Raw genomic sequence first — 24,095 nt, 5'->3', positions numbered from 1 at the left:
ACCCTATGACTCATTACACCATCATAATTTGAGCCATTCGATCCAATAACATTTGGAAAGTATAGAAGAGCAGCACAATTAAATTATTTTATCCCCATTCAAGTTGGCCAGCTCAGTTGGCGGGCCAGCTATGTTCAAAGCTGGGAAGTCCAGCTTTTTTGGCTTCAAAACATCACTGAGCAGCTTTCATAGGAATGAGTGGGGCTCCAGCTCCAACGCTGTGTCCAGTAATAAAACATCCTTGAATGTACCGTATCCCAAATTCCTTCTTTATTTACACACCATCACCAGATATTGATAACGCGTCATCACTTTACACGCCAGAACTTAGCGTGTTCACCCGGGTCTTATGTTTAGATCAAAATGAGCCAAGTCAAGGTGATAAAAACCTGTGTCTACTGCAGAGTCAATTGACCCGGGTGTAAATTCAGAGTTTACACATTCCCACTGCACACAAAAGCCCGATCTAAGCGGGTTCAAGTGGGATTTTTGACCAGTTGAAACGGAGGATTAGGGTGGGCTGGTAGAAATAATAGATGGGAGACTTAGGGGGTTGGTAGCCCAGAGGTTGGAGAAGCTGACTAGTGACCAAAAGATAGCCAGATGGCACAAAGATCTGGTAAAATGGCAGCTGTCAGAACAGGAGGGTTTTCAGAGACAAGATTTAAGATCCTGCCATTGTATCCTCAGGCCAGTTTATGGCTGTGTGTTTGTGTATGGATTGTTTGGATAAGTTCAATGCAGATGATACATTTCAACTAAAGTAGTATTCTATTCTACTTTATAAAGAACAATTCTAAGCAGGGAAACTCAGAGATAGTGAAGCAGCATTTCCAAGTTTGCTGCTACCCTATGATTTGAGTCAGGCTAAGGCAGATTTTTTTTCACCCTAAAATAAAAAAAGCATTTCTTTTCATTCTGCTTCAGTTCCCCATGTGTTTGTGCCTGATCATGATCCTGGGTGTAACTGTGTTGTTTTTTACCCATCTGTCCACCCTAACATCCTCCTCCCTATGCTGACTTTGTTGTTCATTATGATGATTCACCTGACTTCCTCCTTTACTGCCGTAATAATTACTTTACCCACTAGAGGTGGCTGCCTAACAATCATTTTTTCTGATGACAACGGACTGGCCAATTACTACACTGTTATCTGTTGTGTTAACAGCTAATTTCAGGTGTAGGCCCGAGGTTTTTAAAACTGTGAAGCAAGCCTCCCCTGGGGGGCATGGAAGAGTTATGGGGAGGGGCACAGAAGGACAGACATGAGGCAAAGATACTGAGTGAGCTGAAAGTGACAGGTGCATGCAGGTGCTCTGACTTGGCCCGCTTATCAACACAGGCAGCAGTTACAGCAGCAGCAGTGCGTGTGACACACAGCTCATGGAGGCAATTTAGGTACTTTAAAACCATTAGTGTCTGATTGCTGCAATTTGCGTCAAAAATTGTACCCCTTCCCAGAGTCATAACACAGTCAAAGTCATGTCACTTTAAAAAACGCTGAAAAAAGAACAAAAACAATCTTTGTCCTTTTGTATAAAGATAAATGCAAAAGCCCACAGCAGCATTTTAACCATCTTAGCCATAAAAGGGGCAATTTGAGGCACGTCTAAATTTGAGCTAGTTTAATGAATACGAACACCAAGAGCTTGCACTGTACAGTAGATTGTGCGGGGAGGGATCTAAGGCTACTTTACGATATCAATGCCATCATCTAAAGTGCTTCCAGTGCCTGATGTAAATATGTTACTGGCAGCCATATCAGTTGTGGTAGAATGGAATGAGAAAATGGTGTTGCTATTTTTGTGCATTTGCTGCCAGCCATGTGCATGCACAATCCCCCTAATTGGTTACCCTGGTGCTGCAAAGGCAGATGTGAAAAGGCACCTACCTCAACAACAGGCTGGCAACACCTGAATAGCAATTAAGGATTGAAAGAGTGGCAACAGTGGATTGACACAGTGGGGAAAATCCTGAAAAGTGACAGGTCTGCAGAAATATTCATATCTTGATGAGGAACATATCAACACATGCTCATTGGGTTGGTATGACATTACAGGTTTGGTTTCTTAGATACATCCCAATCCTAACATTCAGGGACATGGGCATGGGCATGCAGTAGCTAATTACTGCCATGTGTTGAGGAACTGTATTAATTTGGGAACATCTTATCTTCACTACTCTACAGCATTCTGATGCCATTAAACTATTGCTCGCTCTGAAGGCTTGGGAGCGCCCAGGTCTCTGTGGTAACTTGGAGAATGCTAAATCCTTCATTTGGGGAAGAGGCCACAGTCCAGCTGCAGTTTGTATGTGGCACAAGACTGCCCTCCGATGGAGGATTGATGAACTGCCACTAAATCAGACCATTGTACCACAGAAATGTGTCTTTTCAAAAGACCAGCATTGTTTCCAGTACAACAGATTGCTATAGAGTGGCTCCATTTTCAAAGTCAACTTTATTCTACAAAGATGGAAGCTATGGTATGAACACACACTGCAGAGGGCTACATGGAAATGGACAATTTAGCCTTGGGCGTCACACATTGACTGCCACAGCCTCCCTACTGAGCTCTAATAAAATGCCTTGAGGTATGTAGGTTTCAGGTTCAACTGCCAATCACTGTGGCACTTCAAGGCCTGTCTGGAAGGTTTACCTTGGGGCAATGAAACGTGAATATTGTGTATCAAAATACTTTGGTTTGCATTTGGTGTGTTTTTAAGGGACAAATCCTCTCTAAATACTACAACGAGAAGCTCAAATAGAGCATTTATAAGTTCGGTGTCATGCTAAGTTGTATCTCAGGGAGTTAGCTTTTGTATTTTGCCTGTGTAACCTTTGGAGCAGTAGTGACCCCGGGTCACTGGCTGCATGATGTGTGAGCGGTGGCCTATTCAAACAAGTGACTTTCTTCAGCTTGAAAGTGAAGAGACTGTATGAGCTGAACATAATTTATCATTTTACAACTCCAGCGGACCCTCATGTGTGCACACAATGAATTAAATGCTGTGTTACACAGAGGTAGAAGAAGTACTCAGATTTGTACCCTTAAGTAAAAGTGCTAATACAACAATGTTAAAATACCCAAAAGACCAGAAATGTTTTATGGACCACGAAACTTCGCCCAGCTTTCTATTGGCTTGGGGATGAGTAGATAATGACTGAATTTTCCTATCTGGGTGAATTTTAAGTTAGCCCATTGCTCCCAACCTAGGAGTTTGGTCACAGAATAGGGCCAGGTTATGCTTATGAAATTTGTACAACATGTCATCCGACCACATCAGACAGGAAATGGTTCTGATTAGCCACACTTAAAGATGGAGTGAAAAGTTGTTCATCACAGAGAGGGGGGAGATGCAATAACCTTTAATCATGGCAATCTCTCCTGAAAGGCATTTATAGTGTTGCTCTTAATCATTCACACAAAAAGTGACAGAAACAGTTGTGTCAACACTGAAAAAAAGAGCAAAAGAGGCTCAAACACTGCTTTCTTTGTCACCTCCACAGTTGTAAGATCACACTGTGGAATGGGTATGAATTTCCATGTCTATAGCTGTTTAAGACAGACATGGTTGGACACAGCCATAAAATCCTGAGGTTTGAGGAGAGGGGTTTTCCAAGGCAGTTTGACCATCCAACTAATGGATTATAGTGGCACTATACATAATTTATATTCCATTTTTGGACTCTCCAATCTGAGGGAAATACTGTTTTACCTTTGAACTTTTGACTTTGAACAGTTGATCTCAAAGTGAAAAGTAGCTACATCTGTCAAATCATGTAACGGAGTAAAAAAAAAAAAGTAGCTATATGTCCCTCTGAAATGTATGTATGAATTATAAAGTACCATGAAAAGAAATACTCAAGTAGATTACAAGTGCCTCAGATTTGCACTTGAGTAAATGTTCTTACTGTTATTTCCCCCACTAGTTTTGCACTTTTCCTGCATTCATGATGTGCAACGCAATCACCAGAATATATGTTGGCATTGTATGTTTCTGCAAACCACATATATGTTGAAACTTTACGTTTCTTTTGGTTAGTTTTAGGCACAAAAACAACTTGTTTAGTGTTAGGAAAATATATTGTTTTGTCGCCACAAACATGGCTACAAAAAAGCAGGAAGTGAACAGTCGTCTTTCCCTTGCCACCCGTCTCATATCAGTGTCACAGCAGCACCATCCCCTACTCCTCCTGCTGACAAAGTCATATACATGTAATCTGAATGAATAATTGAAAAATGAAAAATACAGATTGTAGAAACATCGATATGATTCATATGAAATTAACAATGGCAACATTTTATTGTGGCAACTGGGCTGCGATGTGATGTGATGTTGACTCTGATTGATCCTTATTTTTCAGTGAGCTGCAGCATGTCCTGTGGTTTACTAACTCTTGTAGGTTTAATTTGTAACTCCTAATTCTTCAAGCTAAAAATGAATCAGATGATGACTGAATTCCCTGGAGATGATACTTAATCAATTCTCGCGATTACTCAAGAGAGAATATCCATTGATAGATTCAGAGTGAGTCTCTGACACCATGCAATCAATTCTCTCATCTCTGGGGTGCAGTGATGGCTGTAACAGTGGCATGTATAGCATGGGACCCTTTGTACCTGTCACATCCTATACGTCTGGCAATTCATCTTTCTGTTGATATGATCATCTTGTCTCATAAGTCATTATTTGTCTCTACTGCAGATGTACAGTATCTCTTATGTGATTGCAATAAATAGAATTCGGAGGATTCCTCTGATGACATTGCTTTCGGCTGAGTGTCTCCTCTTCACTTTACATGTGATTTGTTTAAAAGCAGACAAATGAGCGCCCTGAAGGACCATCCGAGCTCATTGTGTAAAAATGAAACTTCATTCTGCTCACAAACCCAAAACCCGGCTGGAGAGATTAAATTTCATGCTAAATTAATGACTTTGCACGTAGGAGGGTAATTAATCATTTGTCGGGTCCTTTCTTGGGCTCAGAGTGCGCTCTGGCCCTCTCAGAGACCCCGGCTCAAAAAACATCTTGACATTTTTGTAATTACACCTTTTCTCCCCAGCGTAAGGCAACTCAGCAGCTGTTGACAAACTGAGGGGTCACACTGCCCTAGCACAAACATAATAAGGCTGTGTGTTAACCCATTTAATCCCACCGGTCACAACAGTGACCATTAAAAAGTGTTCTATTTCTTAGGCTGTAGACATACTTTCTAAGAGTTCACCAGTCAGTGGTGGAAGATATCTATGAAGAGCCCGATGCAGGGTACTATGACTGGCCCTGGTGCATGCTAATTACCAGTTATGAAGCACACACATATACCATGAATGTATTTTAGACCTGGATATGGAGGAGGTGCTCAGACTTGCTTCCAATTTTGCATAGTATTCACTAGTATCCACTTTTTCCCATAGGCCGCTATCATAAAAGACATGTCTGTAAAAACTGTTGACAGCACACTTTGAACCTCTTCAATTATGACACTCTCTATTATGAACTTTTGATTTACGTATGCTCCCCAGATCAGAAAGTGCTCATATTGGGTTCCTTTTGAAGGAAATGACAGATTACCTATTTAATCAGTGTGGCCATTAACGGTGCAATATTTAAAAAATGACCTCCTGTCAAATTCACACTCAAAACAAATAGAGGGCAGCATTTCGCTAGAGTAACTGTTTATTGCTGCTAACTGTAGCTGCCATTAGCTAGACAGCTCAGTAAGCCGAGCAGCTAGCAGTCCGAACTGGGAGTTCACAGAATCGGGGGAGTATTAGTTTACACTAAGCTTTAGACCTGGACAGGTCAGTGCTGGCTGGTTACATGCTAACCTCAGTATGTATCTTTGCTACGCAATACAACACAAAACATAACGTCAGAAGTGTTATTCAAATTTTGTGATAATTATATTAAATTTTTTTTTTTTCCTAAGTTTTGGGTTTAAATGGGTATGTGTGTGTAATTTTGTTTTCTCAAAGGCTCAGGACTGAACTTGTTATCTGCCACAGGATTTAGTTTTATGCAGTGACTGCAGACTTGAATTAGATCCAGGTGAGATTGCTTATAGTTATTAGCATCAGCAAGGGGAGTCTTTTCAATCAGAAGTCTGGAATACTGATTTTGTTTTCCAGCTGCTCAGAATCCCCCCAGGGTCACACAGCGCTGCAAATCAGACAGTTTTTGAGGCACTGCAATAAACATAACGCTATCAATGCAATTAATTGGTTATCAATACATATGACCTCATAGGCATAGACAATTACCTGCCTAACTGTGAAAATGAAAGAGGCCTAGACAAAAGAAAATGCATGTATTCACACAGGCCTGCTCATTCAGCATGCAAAATTATGCATGCCATAATTAATTTGCCATTAAGGCTGGATTGATGTTGCCTTCATGATGCACACAACCAAGCCATAATTGCCTCTGGTGTTGCATTCACAGCTTTGCCTCATTACTGAAACAGATGCTAATTTAGCAGAGCAGCTTCAGGTTGACAGGTGTGTGTGAAGTGTGTGTGTGTGTGTGTGTGTGTGTGTGTGTGTGTGTGTGTGTGTGTGTGTGTGTGTGTGTGTGTTTGTGTGTGTGTGTCTTCAAGTGGATCGTTCTGCTGCATCGGCTCACATGTAAAGTGCTGCGGAAGGGAAACGAGGAGTTGAAAATGCATCATAATAAGCAACAGCATGTTCATCGTGAGGATATAAAAAAAATATTTTCCTTTTCAGTGGAGCATCTTTTAATCGTAATGAATGGCACAGGCAGTAATTGGTATGTGAGGTGAAAGAGACTTAATAGCTTTGGAAAACAAACCATTCTGCTGAATTATTAAGCTGTTTAACTAAATTATTTGCTTTTGGACCTCTTAGTTTTTCCTGTTCTTGAATTGATTCGGCTTAATGTGATCCTCCTGTTTTTTAATAGCTCAAATGAATATAACTGATTCTTCAAAAGCTGTTTATTCTTTTGACAATAAACCTCATTAATATGTTTAATGGCAACATTTTCAGCTATTTGCAGAGAAACTACACTCATACAAACAAATGAAAAACTACAAAATATCATCTTCTCCACATCAGTTCAGTTCTTTCATGACATTAATGTCTCAGTCTTTATGCAGTGGTCATGATCTCAACAGCTGGAGATGAGTCCTACAAGGAACAGCTGCTGAGTCCACAAATATGGCCTTACATCTTCTTCGCCCGTTTCTTGGGTCTTTGGTTGAAAACGGGCGAGCTCCCCATCAAGGAGTCAGGCGAATGTGAAGCGTAGCTACCATCTGATGCCGCGCCTCCAGGAGAGGGTGCCATGGCCCCTCCGGACTCGCTCATTGTGGACATGGGCCCAGCCTCCTCAAACACATCTCCACCCAGGACACTGTGGTGATGGTGGTGGTGGTGGTGATGGCCAGCTCCCTGGCCCTCCTCGCCATCCTGTGGCTCCATTTTGACCTGTGGCCACAGTGGCGAGTTGTTGGCCCCTCCTTATAAAGAAGAGAGCAAGTTCAGCATAGGTGACTCTCCAGCACAACCTTTTGAAGGACTTGTGTCCCACTGTATTAGCAAAACCTTATCATGCTGCTTTGGATAGTCTCTTGACTATTAAACAATCATAGATTCAGTTATATAACAAGTGGAGAGTAGATTTTTAATTGAAAGAAGATCAAAGAACAACACTGAAGACTTTTCTTGTATCAAAAGATGTTTTTCGCTCTTCTCCTGACTACCTGGTTTGATTTACAAGCAGCTTCCATCTGATTGGATGAAGTTAACCTGTGATAAACGGTGATAAGACAGATGGTTTGTCCAATCACCTGCCACTTTGAAAGTTCCTTCTCTTTTCCAAACAGTTTCTTCTGGTGCCTTCCCCAATGGTTCTGTGTAACAAACCAGGTTACTTCTCTCCCACTTGATTACATAAAATATTCAAAGACACTTCACTCCTCTGTGTGAAATGTTCTAAAGATCAGTGAACTCCTGTTTTTTTGTAATTTCAGAGGATACAATTTTTTTTATTTTTTTTTTTAGTTAAAAGATAGGTGTGAAGCTTTCTATCCACACTGCTAGCCAGAAAACTACTGCTACAATTCTGGGAATCTGAGATGCCTCCAACTTTTGATGTGTCTGAAGGAATACAGGAATGTATTACCGCTAGAAAAATTGGATTCACTATGTCAAGCAGAAATGGACACTTTCAGAAAATCTGGCAACCTGTCATTAGTCTGAAATTAAAGCAAAGCAAAATAACTGCATAAAAGTCTCATAGGTAAATACTTACAGGTACTGTATGTTGTAACTTCCGTGATAAATTATGTATAACTTCTCATATTTTGTGTTACCACCATTTATTTTGGGTCGTTTTCCTCCTCTGTATTTGTTGTTTGTTCTGCTGTATTTCTGTACTGCTTTTCAAAATCAATAAACAGATGTTAAAAAAAAGAGTCTTATATTCGGTAATGAAACAAAATCAACCTTCCCACCACAAATTGCATTATGTACAAATACAGTCCTCTCAGTGGGAGAAATCCAACGCTGAAATATCAAAACCTCACACAGTTATTTTCAGCTGGATTTCTGTTACAACAACTACAAACGTCAACTGCAAATCAACTTTCAGACTCCGTTTTATGGTCTGTTAATTTGGTTACTGCAGAGTGTATCAATAAACATGATATAGGTCATGTTTAATGAGGACCAAGTTCACTTGGCCAATTAACATTTTTTATGAAATATCATCATATTGTTGATATCAACTGGATAATGTGAGCAGCCTTATCAGAGGCAGTGGAAGAGACCTTCCTGGAAAGCCACCTAGTTCTGTATTGAGAAGGCTGGAAGCTTCCTGTTGACCGCTACACCAAATGATTTACTGATACCAACACAATCAAAGCAGCACCTTTGACTTCTCCACATTGGTGGTTTAATCACACTTGAACAGAAATGCTTGTCTCACCTGAGGTGTGAGGAGAATGGTCACCATCCAGGCCAGAAGCTAGCCTCTCACCGTGGGCCCCGAGGACCCCCATGGGCAGAGCTTGGTCCCCAGAGGCCAGGTCAGCCTCGGGCTCCTCGCTAACAGGGAAGGAGATGTCACTCATGGGCTCCTCCTTGATCCTCGGGGGTTTGGAGTCCTCCAGAGCCTTCTCTGGATTTACCAGTCGCTCGTATTCCTCCGACAGATCCTTACTCACCTGGAAGAGAAATATCTTTTTAGTCCCATTTTACTGGTGACAGCTCGAAGATAAAGAAACATAAGAGCATGCCCATGATCCAACCTATGGGAAAGTAGTGGTCTGTGATTTGCCAGGTACAGATACAAAGGATCAGCTCATCACTTGTATATCTTTAGAAGTCATGTTGGCACTGAAGACAGTGAATCTCTCAGTTTGGTTTCTGTCTTGCTTCCAAGCAGCTTGCACACAGTTTTCCATACGCTCTATTGTTATTACTTGTACACAGTTCTTTATGCTTTCTGAAATGAGTCATTGTTGTGGTGGTAAAGCCATGTGCCAAATGTAATTATTTTCATTATCGTTTAATGTGCTAACAACTTTTCCAATTAATTGTTTGGTGACACTTTTTCCCCAAGAAACAAATAACGGAGGAGGTGGGTGCAATGGTGAGACTTTACTGAAACTTAGAGGTGCAGTGTGTAGGATTTAGGAGGAGTTTAATGTTCATAATTAGGTTTTCATTGGTGTTTAATAAGCTGAAACTATGAACCGTTGCGTTTTCGTTACCTTAGAATCAGCCTTTATATCTACAGAGGGAGCGGGTCCTCTTCAAGGAAGTCCGCTATGTTGCACCGCCATGTTTCTACAGTAGCCCAGAATAAACAAACCAAACACTAGCTCTAGAGAGGGACTTTCAAGTTTTTTTGCATTTTTAGTGGCCACCATAGGGGAGGGTGAGACGAGGGGTGTTCAATTGGTTGCCAACTGCCAGCACATTGCTGGATGCCACTAAATCCTGCACACTTGACATTTAATAAGCTAGTTTTTATTTCATAAAAATGTAATAATTTTTTCTGACTTTAGCAGGAGCACTCTTTATTTCAAACGAGGTGGGGTATCTCCGCTACAAAATGCTGCCGGAAACGCCATCTTCAGTTGTCTTATTTTGTGCGACCAGAACCCAAAGATATTCAATTTAAAGTAATAAGAATAATAATTAAAAAATAACTGAGGCAAAGTAGCAAATCCTCATACTGGAGAAAATGGAACAAGAGAGTGTTCAGTGTTTTTGCTCTTAATTGATTATTAAAATGGTTGAGAATGAATTTTCTTTAAATAGACTATTCAATGAGACCAGTGACAGATAGTATGAAGAAAACTGGTGCTGCTGGACTATTCCATAGCTTCTGCTGTCTCTGCCTACTTATGATGGATCTCAATTTTCAAAAAATATTATCCAAATTACAAAAAATGTTGTTAAGCTCTCTAAATAAATAGGAATGGGCAATATAGATAAAATCATTTCTCACAGTATACATATGTACCCCTGGTATATGCAGTATGCCAGATCTTGGATGGTTGACAGATGTATAGCATTTTACAGAAAATATTGTCAAACCTATGAACAGTTACAACCCACTCCAACCTCACCTGCAGCATGTAGCTGTGATAGTCCTTGATCCGTACTTGCCAGAAGCGCTGCAGGGCCAGCACGCTGCCGATGCCCACTTCATGGAACACTTGCTCCACCACGTCTGGGAAGGGACTGGCTCCGAGCCGAGCCTCCCGGTCCACCGCCACTCGCAGCAGGCGGGCAACGCGCATGTAATGCTCGTGGACCAGATCTGTCAGGGTCTCCAGCACGCTCTCCTGGGCTGACTCAAAGCCAGCATGGGCCAAGACGGTGGCCACTGACTGATAAAGGAGCTGCCTGCAGGAGGGCCAACTCAGCTCTGTTACAGGCTCGCCTTTACCCCTTATGAGGGAGGAGATGAAAGGAGATAAATGATGACTGGTTGCTAGATTTGATTTATATTTAATATCTAAACTTTGAATGACTGATAAGACTAAAACTTAGATGCTTTACTGGATGTGTAAAATATTCAAATCACAAAGAAAGGAGTGCAGTATCTTGGCTCAGGTACACAGTCAGATTAACTTACTTATAAAAGTCACTTTCGGGGTCGCTGTGGCGGAGCTGGAAGGGCTGCCGCGGGGCTTTGCTGTCCACAGGTAGCAGGTCATCTGGCATAACAGGTGGGGTGGGAGGACGCAGAGGCAGGTTGGTATCAGCCTCCTCCAGCCTGCTGCCACCCTCTGAGGACGCGGAGCTCTGACCCTGAGCCTGGGCTTGGGCCACTGCCAAGAGACCACGGAGGCGGCGGGCATGCTGACACAGCTGCACTGTGTGGATGGTAAGGCTGCAAGGCTCTGAGGGGATGTCCAGCATTGTGGTGGGCCTTGGACGCTGGGCTGAGGGCTGGTGCAGGGGAGGGTCCTGCATTTCCACTGAGCGAAACTCACGCTGGAGCAAGTCAAAGGAGCTGCGACTGGGAGGGGCACCTGCAGGTCCAGGGATCTCACCCCAGTAACGCATCATGATGAGTGACCCAAGTCAAAATCTGAAAATTGGAAGGGTGGAGAGGAGGTTAGAGTGACCATCACAATCAAGGATGAAGTGGGTATAAACAACATCAAATTAAAAAGAAAACTCTCTTTACATTTTCAAAATAGCTTAAAGGGTGAAGTTTTGTTGACACAGTGACAACTAAACTATAAGTGCCATGGAAATCACGCCATTTATTAGTAAATAATTTATTACCAACTGCATGGTGACAATCATGCACAACTCAGACAGCGCTTTAACACCTGTTACAACAATGTACGTGTCTTGTGATTATATCGGCATACATCTGACCAACCACTACCATGTTATAAAGAAAATATAAGGCATTATAATCGGATCACACTGCATTTAGACTGTGGGCATAGCAAGTGATGCCATTTTAATGGTTAAAAAAGTGTTAAAAACAAAATTAGCTGTAAGTAATGTAAGCCGAATAGAGGGGTAAATATCAATGCTTTGTGTAAGCTATGAAGTCAATGTTTAACAGGTATATCCGTTTGCCGAATAGCAAGAAAACACAGGATGTCAGATGTCTGAATGGTGTTTGGTACGCTGCAAGAGCGCACAAGGGAGAACGCATAAGAAAACAACTCATAACAAGCAACGACTTAGCTACAAGTAAGATGGCAAAGTACGCAGCATGCATGTTAAGCTATTCAAATGATCTGTATAATAAGAATTCGACTGTGACTCACATTACGCAGAGTTAGGTGAAATGTCTGTTGATAACTGAAACATCTTCGGAGGAAGTTGCACAGGAAGCACGCGTTCTCGTCCTTGTTGCAATAAAACCGGTCGAACAGCTTCTGAACAAGGTAGTTCCGAGACAAACCATTTTTTCGACTGTGATACAGTTATGAATTCTATAAACATGCCGTGTAGTTATATTTAAAATATTTTCAATTACTTTTTTAATGGGTCATATTCTTTATTAACTGTTTGAGTGAGTTTTAACCGAGGCTTAGAAAACCCGGACGAAATTCACAGTAACACCAAATAAACATGGCCACCTCCCCGCCGTCAGACGTGTGTGTGAGAAATACGGATGAAGAAATAAATTCTGCAATGGAAACGGACGAGTGTTCAGCCGCTGAGAATGGAGGTGAACCTAAAAACAAAGACGTACACAACACCGAACCACAAACAGAGGACACCTTTAAGAAACCGGCTCTTTTCGCCGCACCTTCACTCACCAGCAAGCGCAGCAACGTCGCTGCTCCGTCCAAAGCACCAGCAGCCGAAACAAAAACTGTGACAGAAAACAACAAGGCTGAAGTTGTTGACACTGCAAGAGAGGATTCTTCAGTTCCTGTAAATGAAAACAAAACCACCGAAAAGGGCAAAGAAGAGGACCAAAAAGACGCTAAAGATAAGAATGTGGCTCCTGTTAAAGCCAAGCCTGAAGCTAAGCCCAGGGTGCTTCCTCCTAAAGGGCCCCCGGCTGGTAAATTCCCCCCTCTCCCGTATACAGAGCCTCCCTGGGGCGGCAAAGCTCCAGATACCCCCTATGCCCTGGAAATTCTTAAAAACGGTACCATAGTGGACACGGTGCCCCTCACACACAGCAGTTATTTCGTGGTTGGACGTCTACCTGTGTGTGACGTCTCCTTGGAGCATCCCTCTATCTCCAGGTACCACGCAGTGATTCAGTACCGCAGACACGCTGGAGAGGGAGAGTCTGTCGGAGAGGAGACAGGGTTTTACATCCATGACCTGGGCAGCACACACGGCACTGTGGTGAACAAGAACAAGATCCCCCCGAAGACCTACATCAGACTACGTGTGGGACATGTCTTAAAGTTTGGTGGGAGCACGAGGCTTTTTATCCTGCAGGTAACTCCTGATGGTTTATGAGCAGTACATGTACTGATGAGGACAACGGGACAGCTTTCATTAGTGCATATCAAAGTAGGAATAGGCCACTGTATTAGGGATGCATTACATTGCATTGCATACATTGGTAAATGTATATTATCAGCTGTTAATAGGTATCAGTGAAATCTAGCTGATAAATAGATCATTTGAAGGCAATTTTATTTCTTTGGGACGTTTTTTTTTTTTTTTTTTTTTTTACACTTTCAGAGGAAGACGACATGACTGAAATATGCAACACATGTTCCACAAGGGTTCAGAGAGGAGGGGAAAAGTCAGTTTTAACACAGCAAATCTTATTATACCTGTTCATATTAAACCATCCATCTTTGCTTACTACATTGTAGCCTTTGTTACCCTCGGGTGTGCTTAAACTACAGGTGATGAACTTCTTCAAATACAAAAATGTTACTGCATACACAAAGATAAGAAGTATACACAAGCTCAAGAGAAACAGATATATGTTATTCAGGCCATACCATTGTTATCATGGCATCATAGTATTTAATACTACACCATTATTATAATTATTATTATTATTATTATTTTCAGTTGCAATGAACACAGAAAGGTTGTTTCTTTTTGTTTGAACAAATGCTTCATTATAATTTCACAAAATAATATGTCCTCCTGACAGACATTGAACTTGATATAAACTTGAATGTCTCGAAGATTTGGACTTGTGGTTGTACAAAGCAAGACATTTAATGACATCACCTTGGCCTCTCAGAATTGTAATGGGCATTTATCACAATTTTCATATGTTTTATTGCTAGTTAAGGTTCATTAATTTCATTAAAATCCACTGATCAATCAATAATCAAAATAATATTTTTCTTTATACAAAGCATGGATTATTAATCTGTAGAGAGCGACCCATCTGACAACATCATAGACTTCTTATTTTGAAAACATTGTTTGAGGACTTGCATGATTGCCTGCAGTTTTCTGTGCAGTGCAAGCAAATAAATAAACAAAGAGCAATTTATTAACAATTAGATGATTCATCAATCAGCTGATGGACAGAAAAGTATTTGGCATCTATTTTGAATCATCATTTTGGACTGTTAGGCAGACCAAACAAGACATTTGTAGACATTAAATATTGATGGGCATTTTCTACTTTTGTGTATTTTATAGACTAAATCAGTGTTTCAATTTAGACTGTGTGGCAGCACCCCCTGGTGGGGCACAGAGCAACTGCACAACAACTAAGCAAAACTAAGGTTGAAAAGACCTTTGGCACAGCAGATATTTTGACTTGTCAGACACAGTTGTTATTAATAACGTAATTCTAGTCTGCGCTGTACGGTGCTTGTTGGAATGGTACAATTGTAAACGTTATTTATTATCTGCTGTGAAGAGGGCTTATGAGTCTTACCTGGGAATGATCTAAAATTGATCTAAAAAGAAATTGCTATACATTCTTTTTCAGAGACACAGAATTAGTAATATGTTTTTCAATAAAATACCTAATAATTGACATCACCTTTCCCCTTTCCTCCTTCCACAGGGTCCAGAGTTTGATGAGGAAGAGGAGTCTGATCTAACAGTGACAGAGCTGAGAGAGCGAACCCGAAAACAGAAGGCAGAGCTGGAGAAGAGGATGATGGGAGATGGTTCTGATGACGAAGATGAGGAGGAGGAGAAGAAGGAGCAAGGCGGGGAAGGGGAAAGCAACAAGAGCAGGAGCAAACTGTCAAATGAAGACTCAGGCTGTTCCTGGGGAATGGGTGAGCTGGTTGGAGGATTATGCCACAGCATGTTATGTGTTATCTGTGTTGACTTATTGCTGTGTTGTCATACTGAGTGTGTTGGTGTCAACTCTCTCTGAAGGCGAGTAACTACAGACGCACGTTAATCCTTCTGTTCTCTGCTTTGCTTTCATTTCATCTGTCTCCATAAATCCCTCTCCAGCTGAGGAGGCTGTCCCAGAGGAAGACGAGAATGAGGAAAACCCTTTTTCAACAGAGTTCCAAGAGGACCAGGAAGCTGCCTACCTGAAAGACCCAAAGAAGGCTTTGCAGGGCTTCTATGACCGGGAAGGTGTGAGACTGTTTTAATCCACAGATGTCTAGTTCTTCTGCTCCTGTTATTCTTATGTCCGTTTAATTTCTTGACCTCAACTTGGCATCCTTTATTTTAGGTGAGGAGCTGGAGTTTGAGTATGAGGACAAAAGCCATGGCAGCTGGCTCTGCAGAATAAAGTAAGTGACATGAAAAAATTACAAAAGAAGTTTCACAATCACACAGTTGATGCTGATGTTTCTGTTAGGCTTCCTGTGGACGATGCCATGGGCCGGCAGCTGGTGGCTGAGGTTACCCACACAGGAAAGAAGAAAGAAGCAGCCATCCAGTGCTGCCTGGAGGCTTGTCGAATGCTGGAAGCCAGGGGGCTGCTGCGCCAGGAAGCAGGTGTTAATTATGACCCACAATCTGGAGATCTTGTAGCTTTTATTGCAGTGATAGATTTTCCTGTTATACGTTTCATTTCTAGTGTCCCGTAAGCGTAAGAAGAAGAACTGGGAAGATGAGGACTACTATGACAGTGACGATGACACCTTCCTGGACCGAACCGGCACTGTGGAGAAGAAGAGGCAGGACAGAATGAAAAAGGCAGGAAAGATTGAGGAGCGGCCTGAAACCTACGAATCATTGGTAAAAATCTGCTTTTGTTTATACACGACTGTGGAAAAATCACAGTATTTAGTACATGTTCAATCTCCTCCTTAAAAGTAGTGTCTCTGTGCTGGAATTTCTAACTTTCATACAATGCCTTGAAAAATATCGATATTCAATACCATGTTTTGGTAGCACAGGGAAATTGATACAAGATTGAATTGCATAAAATTTCAGATTGTTACTAAAAGATAAATATGACAAGGCTTGTGTACTGTGGGTTAAGGACAACCGCATCTAAGTTAGTTTGATTTTGATCGTAGTGTATTTCCTATCAACTGAAAACTGAGTTATCTCAGGCCTGATAGCTCTGGGGGGGATTAGCTTTGACGATTACAAATTACAACAACAGGACAGGACCTCACATTTATCAACACAGTTTACTGGGCCACCTTGTTTGATGTGATGTTGAAATGGGAACTGTCACCAACCTCTCAAAATTCTTGATAGAGGTTGGCCTGTTGGCACTTTAGGTGCATCGCTAATTTTGTGTTAGTGAGTCTTAATGAGTTAATGAGTATTGAAACCCTTTCAAATATTCAGATTTGATATGCAACACCACCTTATATTATTCACGTTTGTCTTATTTACACTTTGTGTTCAGCATGATTGAAACTGCACATCTCATCATCTGTGTAAATATACCTAATTATACACAAGACTAAGAGTCTACAACCATGCTAGTGCCTCTGTGAGGCTGTACCCTGAGCTAAACTCTTAATATTAGCATGTTACATGGTATAGAGTGACCATTTTCACCATCTTAATTTAGCATGTTGGCATGCTAACATCTTCAAATCAACATTAAACCAAAGTACAGCAGATGTTGATGGGAATGTTATTGTTTGGTCATAAACCAAACTTGCCCTGGTGATGGCAGTAAATGAAGATCTCATGGAAGTCCATTCAGTAGTTTTTTGAGACATTTCACTCACAATCACAAATGTCAACCTCCTTAAAACTGTGGTGACGCCAAAAGAAACAACAGGGGGATCACGAAAGTCAGAAGATTTCACCTTCTGTTGCAAATTTTATTTGATTGGCGAACAACTAAGACATTGTCAACCTTTAGAAGGCAAAGCTTCCTCCCCTGTGGTAACCACAGTCTCATAAATCTCACAAGAGGTGCCCATGTCTCCTCTCTGTCAAAAAAATGTAAATGCAGCTGCTCTGTGTTCTGAAAATAATATAGGAATCAACTTCACATGGCTTTGGAAACAACTCTATACTGTGAGGGGTATTTATGTAAGCTGCACTATATTGTTAGGCATACTGTATGCTTCTGTGGTAACATTCATGTATTTGATTTTCATGTAGGTGGCCAAACTGTCAGAGGTGGAGAAGGAGCTGGCAGAGACACAAAAAAAGCTCAGTGCTAATAGGGGAGGTGAGTCATGATCGCCTGGGTGTTCTCTAGGCAGATGCCACACTACCTATAGATGCATGTGCTCTTAGATATTGTATGTTTTGTCCCTTTCATCTTAGACTCCTCCGGCTCTTCTACCGAGGACCCGCTGGATGCCTTTATGACTGCAGTGCGAAGTGAGGCAGCGATGGACGCTGTGGAGCGCAGGAAGCTTCATGTGCATGTAGCCGACTTACGCAAAGATGCCCAGAGGCTGCGCAAGCTGGTTGAACTCACACGGCCTGCCCAGATGCCCTCACTGCTGCCGAGGTTAGAGATGGTGCTGCAATCACTGGTTGAACACCTGAGAATTTTTATTTTGAACAAATACCCAAAGTCCTGAAATATCAGCACATTTTCCATGTCGATGATGTTAACGACAAGTACAAGAATTGCAAAGTGTTTTTTTTTTATCTTCTAGAAACATTCTCTTGAGTGATGAAACTTTTTGTGAAACTCCACATTTAAATACTTATTTTGATATGTGTTGGTGTGATTGTGGTAGCTCAGAGTCAGAGAAGCCTAAAAAGACCTTACCGCTGTTTGGTGCCATGAAAGGAGGAAGCAAATTCAAACTGAAGACTGGCACCATTGGAGTATGTATTGTTTCTCATGTTTGGTAACTCAGTTGAGTCATTTGACTCCTTCATTCCTCTGAAAAAACTGCATTTCTTTTCTGTCTTTTGCTCAGCTTCTCTTTTCACTTTTGATATTTTCTTATCTCTTGTAGAAGTTGCCTCCTAAGCGCCCAAACTTGCCCGCAGAGCTCTTCGACATGAAAGCACTTCCATCAGGTGGAGAAGAGGAGGAGGAGGAAGAAGAGGAGGCGGAGGAAGAGAAAAATGAGGATAATGATGAAGAGTTTGCAACGATCACAAAGATGAATGTTGACTCAGAAGAGTCTAGTCCATCCATGTCTCAAGAGAGCTCTCAGGCTGCAGGGCAGCAAAGACAGCGACCAGCAGCACCGTCCCAAGAGCCGAAAGGTAAAAAGACTGAACCCACTGAAGGAGGTAGGTTTTTTTAAGTAGACATTAAAGGAAAAGTTCACCCAAAAAAGAAAATGTAATCATTATCTGCACAGGCCCATGCGAATGGAAAGTTAAAGGAACTTGGGGCAGGATCAAGAAATAAGACTCAATAGTGACAGGACGGCCGTTGGGGTAACTGCAGCCATCAGCCAAGCCGGTGTGGGAGCGTGCATGAACTCTTCACAGCAGTGCAGTTGATGCCTTATCCCCTACACACACGAAGCAGCCGGAAAGCCGGCTCGCTGTGTGTAGCGACACACAAGCGCGGCGATTTACCGTTACGGTTGATGCAGTCTGAAGGCACAGGCGAAAGCAAAGACGGCATATTGGGGGACAGAAATATCGTCTCTGATAAGGGATTGCTGTGTGTAAGCGGCTAATGTTTCTACACATACACACACAAACCAACCATATATAAAGGGACATATTTCTAACTATTCGGTTTCAGACTAAAGGACTGTGGAAAATGCACAGTCTGTTACTATTCAGTGTTACACAGCGGTGGACTAAGTTACATGTTGGAGCTAGCGCTACTTTGCACGTTAGGTCACTCCGAGTCCTCGGTGATCTCATATGATTTTCAAATCAAGCTCTAAACATGACCTGTAATGTTTTCTTACCTGGTTACTAGGAAATGAGCCATGTCAGCATCTGTTTTCAGTCCCGAATAAAGTTGAAGCTGCCTCCATGAGTCCAACACGTATCCAATATTTATTCAGGTGCCAGCCCGGCTTTGGTCGTAATTTCGTTTCAATTCACGACATGCCGCTGATAAAACCTTCGTTTTCTTCTTAGTATGACTTTTTAGTGGACTTTGTGTGGTGGTGGGTCGTTTGCTGGCCGTAGCAGAATCCATTACTACCCAAACACTAGTTTGGGTCCACTGCGCTGGTCTTCTTCCCGTATCCGAGGACGCGCATTCAGCGTCATCGGACGTCACGTCCGCATGACTGCACGGGAAATTCGAGCCCGAATTGCAGTACATTATGCAGCACACAGCCTGTTCAAGGCAATGGAGAGATACGTGGGTGGGCTCATTCTTTTTGGTTTTGAACGCTTCATCACCCATTAGCATTAAAAAACTTAAATGCATGTTTATTTTTTCACAAATCCTGCCCCAAGTTCCTTCAAGTGAAGTGTCGTAGTTCACAAAACATTTCTTGAGCTTACAGCAAAACAGTGTTGCAGCATTCTCTACACAACTCAAGTAGATGCGGAACTGTTAAAATGTAAAGAAAAAACTGGAATAAAAAGCATAAAATGGCTCCATAAAGCTCATCCAGTATAATCCAAGTCTCCAGAAGCCCTGAGATCACAAATTGACTTGAAAAGATATTATTTACACCCTTTTTAAAGCCAAAATCTTCACTGTAGGTGCAAAGCTTAAAGCATTAGCACACATCCCATCTGAAGTCTGTGCAAGAGCTCACTGTGTGTCGAGGGTGTAAATGTTTTGTGGACTACCAAACTTCACCCAACTTTCCATCAGCATGGGGTCAAGTAGATAATGACTGGATTTTCATTTTTGGATGATCTTATCCTTTAATGCAGAAAAACAGGAGGAAGTGTACCCTCTGTATTTTGGTTTTCTGATTTCTTCTTATATAGAAGAATATCAATTTCATCTGCCACTGGGTGGCAGTAGATATGTAATACATACAAAAAGCATGCTGTTTTCTATGTTTCATCCATAAGTAGTAGTAGTTTTTCAAACAGGTATTTTTTCTTTTACATTTTTACAAAGCAGTCAGCTAATATCTGTCCCTGTCACTCATATCTGTAATGGTAAAATTAGAGGTACTACTCTTGTTGGACTGAAAATGCTAGAAAGATTACACAAGCAAAGTAGATTATAAATGGAATGTTGATTTATTTGAAACTTGTAGATCAGTGTATATGCTAATCATTACACTATATTTTTGTTTGTATGACTTCATATTAGAGCAAAGCCACAAACGGAGGAGCGATGAGGAGGCTGGTAAAGCAGAGGAGCAGGTTCCTCAGTGCAGCAGCAACAGCAAGACTGTGGCCCCATCCAGTCCAGGTGGGTCTTATGATTTATTGTTTCCATCTTAATCTATGATTTCTCCAGTGTTGGTTATTGGTGATAATCTCTAATAAACTCTTCCTACATCTCCATAGATCCCAAAGCAGAAGGAGACGGGGAGCCAGCAGCACGGCCTGGCCCCAGAAAGAATGTGAAGAAGAAAGTGATGGGCCCCAGCAAGGTAGTCGTCCCCCCCCCCCACACACACACACACACACACACACACACACTAGAAAATACATTTAATTCTATCATACAGAGAACGTCTGACCAAATTAATTGTGTCTCCACAGCCACCATCACAGCTCTCAGGGCGGTATCCAGAGGACGACCCTGATTACTGTGTGTGGATGCCCCCTGCAGGTAAAACACCTGACCTCATCATTCTATTTGCATTAGTCTGCAAGACTGACTTATTGACCAATTGACCATGTCCTTAGGTCACAGTCAAGCTTATTAAGCAAGCAGTTTATCCTTAACCTTATTGCTCTTTGTTCTAACCAGTGAGATATAAATACTTTTGTCTAAGTCTTTAGACCCTTTGTCTGAACACGTTCTCAAATCTGGTTAATGGAGGCAATATCTGGGAGTCAGATATGAACACAGTCTGTGCAGCATAAAGTAGGTTTCTAGAATAACTTGATTGGGTAACACTTTGTAATAAGGTTCTTTTTAAAAAGCACAAGTTAATATGCAATATGGCTCTTTTAAGTCCTCATAAGATGCTAGTTACCATTCCTAAGACGATATGGGTGTTAATAATAGCATAATCAACACATTTACTATAGGGTCCATTTCTGCAGCTGAAATTGCAGCGACATTTTGATTGTTCACCCAGGAATGCAGATCATAGTCAGTTCAAGATAAGCTTGAATAAAAATAAACTTTGAAACGAGTGCCAGATCGAGCTTGGATTCAAGGCCTAAACTAATTGCGCTCCATCATTTCAGGATTGTGAAAGTTTGATTACGAAAAGTTTGGGAGCTGTACTGTACTCCCAGTCAAATGGGTAAAATTGTTAATGTGAGACATTTTAAAGGAGACACTATGTTCATTTTCAGGTTCATAATTTTCTTTTTGGTCACTACTAGAATAGGTGTACATGCTTTAATGCTTAAAAATCAGTTTTCGTATACTGTCCAGTGCTGCAACAATGTATACTCCCCTTTTCCAACACTCTCTGTTTTACCTCTGGTCTCTTTAAGGCCCCCCTCCCGAAAAGCGAGCCTGCTCTGATTTGTCAGCTCACACACACCTGAGCCAGCACTGCTAACACTACATACTGCCTACTAAACAAACGTTTAAGTATGGTATTGCCAGCAGACCATTCCCACTCAAGTATAGACTTAATCAACATCACATTACCATCTCCTCCATACATCCATATACCAGCGACCGTAAATCAACACTATGTCCACTACTCATCGCAGCCTTTAAGTATTTTTTTTATTGCAAACTAGAGATAAAAGGTAAAGAGACGTGGTGAAGGCTGTTGTTTGTGGTTCACGTTTGGTTCACGTTTGATCTTTAAGTATTACAGTAAAGTAACTATTTGAATCAAAAATGGACAGAACAATGTTAGCAGCTATTGTCAGTATGCATGAATGAGCAAAAACAAAGTCTTTGGCTCTTTACATTATCTTATAAAGTTTACTTAAAGCAACACTCAACTGTAATAATGAAAAATAAACAGAATAAATGCATTACAGTAGACAGAAATGTTGTTATGCATGCACTGGAACCTATATAACAAACTGAAGGAGACGAAAAAATAAAAAAAGCATAATGGGTCTCCTTGAAGATTTTTTAAAAGTGTTTTTTGAGAATGTAATACGACATGATTTGGTATGTAACTGTGAACCCTTATGATGCTTCATCTTCTTTCTTACCTGTAGGTCAGACTGGAGATGGCCGCACAGCCCTAAACGACAAGTTTGGCTACTGAGTTCCTGTGTCTCTGCTCCGACAACTTTTATACTGCAGATAATACCTGCACCACAAAGCCTCTGGCCTCCTTAACCTTGACCATTAACCCTCTCCACCCATCCCAGTTCCAGGAGCCTGAAGAAATGGGAGCCTGTAACAGACTGGTCAAAGACAATAATGCTGCACCTTTTTATTTATCTTTGGGGGATATTTGCATTTTCTGACTGCCATAAACAAAAGGCAGACCATTCCAATTCACATTAAACTGGTGAGCTTGGGGATCTGCCCCCCTCAGAGCAGACACTGGGCAGTCAGCCTGCTGGCTCTTTCACCAAGGACAATAATAGAGATGGGTCAAACTTGAATTTTGTCCTTTTTTATTTGAATTCTATATCATCCAAGCAGAAAATAGAAAGAGACCGAGCAGGAGCGGTAACTGATCTGAATTCAGCCTTCTGGTCTTTGGATGCTCCTCTTTCAGTTAAATCCACCTGACATCCAATCTGTATCCCTCCCCTATTTGGCTTCAGTCGATCGCTGGCATAACCTTTTTTTTTCCAAAGGAGCGTGTGTAGCAAGAAGGGAGAAAGAGAGAGAGAGAGAGAGAGCATTGAAGCAGCTTTTCTGACCATCTGGACACTTGGATGGCTTACTGGATGAAACGCAAGCTGATAATGACTCAAGCTAAGTGGAGTGTGTGTCTGTCTACACCAACACACACACACAGCCCAACCTTCTCAAAGTTCTCTTTTTAACAAGATTGTCTTTATGAGTGAGTAAGCTACTGGTGTGTGTCTTTGCCTCAAGCAGGATTCCTCACTCTGTGAAATCCCACTCAGTGCTGTTCTGTTGGTTTACTGCCATACTTTCCACCCTCTTTCCTGTCGCCTTTTCTCAAAACACAAAGTAAAGAAATGTAAACTGTATTTTGTTATATAAATGTGTAATAAAATCGTCTGTACATAACTCTGGAGTTGCTCTGAGCTTTTTTACACACTTCACATTCACCCTGTTATTTTCACTCTTCCCTAAATCCGTCCTTTCTGGTGTTCACTTCTGGGCCTTCTTCACAACCGACACTCAGCTTTGACGTCAGAGTTTCTTTCCGACTCTTTCATGCCCTCTCACACACACAAAGAGCGTTTCTCAGGGTATGATCTGGCACAAAGAGGCTCGTAGTCTTGGCTCTAGATCTTTGCCGAGATGTTCTGTGCTGTGACCTACTAATCACTGATGGAAAGCGTCCCCCCAAACACATGAGAGGAGTCCTCTGTCTTTCCACCTGGCAGATTCTCCAGATGATGTTCCAATGATAAAACATAAGCCTGTGCACTCTGTCACTCAGATTAGTGCAGCTTTAAAGATGCACAGGGTGTCTACAGGTATCAGACACTTAAATGTAATGCTTTTCAAGACCATTTTAATCAAATTTAAGACCACTTTTAGGGCAAATTTTCTTTTTCTTATTCTAGCATTGCAGCAAAGTATGAAGCTAAGTTGTATATGTGGTTTTGTGCATAGGTAGGTTTTAATGTAGGAATATGGTTATTGGAGTCAGA

At 41.5% G+C, this 24,095-nt stretch overlaps 2 protein-coding genes across 3 annotated transcripts; one reads left to right on the top strand and one right to left on the bottom strand.

Moving 5' to 3' along the window:
* Window positions 1-6,940: 6,940 nt before the first annotated feature.
* On the bottom strand, window positions 6,941-12,350 carry supt7l (SPT7 like, STAGA complex subunit gamma). The gene is made up of 5 exons (XM_073465409.1): window positions 12,272-12,350; window positions 11,113-11,571; window positions 10,601-10,925; window positions 8,950-9,187; window positions 6,941-7,480 (listed from the first exon to the last, which is right to left on the bottom strand). Exons 2-5 carry the CDS (start codon window positions 11,547-11,549, stop codon window positions 7,185-7,187), a joined length of 1,296 nt encoding a protein of 431 aa, XP_073321510.1. The 5' UTR covers window positions 11,550-11,571; window positions 12,272-12,350; the 3' UTR covers window positions 6,941-7,184.
* Window positions 12,351-12,576: 226 nt separating this feature from the next.
* On the top strand, window positions 12,577-23,502 carry slc4a1ap (solute carrier family 4 member 1 adaptor protein). 2 transcript variants are annotated; one of them, XM_073466962.1, is made up of 14 exons: window positions 12,577-13,409; window positions 14,962-15,181; window positions 15,366-15,494; window positions 15,595-15,655; window positions 15,724-15,863; window positions 15,946-16,106; window positions 17,445-17,514; window positions 17,613-17,802; window positions 18,038-18,128; window positions 18,263-18,518; window positions 20,506-20,607; window positions 20,706-20,791; window positions 20,904-20,973; window positions 22,506-23,502. In XM_073466962.1, exons 1-14 carry the CDS (start codon window positions 12,579-12,581, stop codon window positions 22,553-22,555), a joined length of 2,457 nt encoding a protein of 818 aa, XP_073323063.1. In that variant the 5' UTR covers window positions 12,577-12,578; the 3' UTR covers window positions 22,556-23,502. The 2 variants fall into 2 exon arrangements, with proteins under 2 accessions (XP_073323063.1, XP_073323062.1); XM_073466961.1 differs by having other exon boundaries at window positions 12,579-13,409; window positions 18,263-18,545; window positions 22,506-22,657.
* Window positions 23,503-24,095: the final 593 nt, after the last annotated feature.

Source organism: Pagrus major, chromosome 5 (genome assembly GCF_040436345.1).
Source record: "Pagrus major chromosome 5, Pma_NU_1.0".
Classification (NCBI taxonomy): Eukaryota; Metazoa; Chordata; class Actinopteri; order Spariformes; family Sparidae; genus Pagrus; species Pagrus major.
Note: the sequence above shows the minus strand (reverse complement) of the source record. Positions and strands in the feature narration are given on the sequence as shown.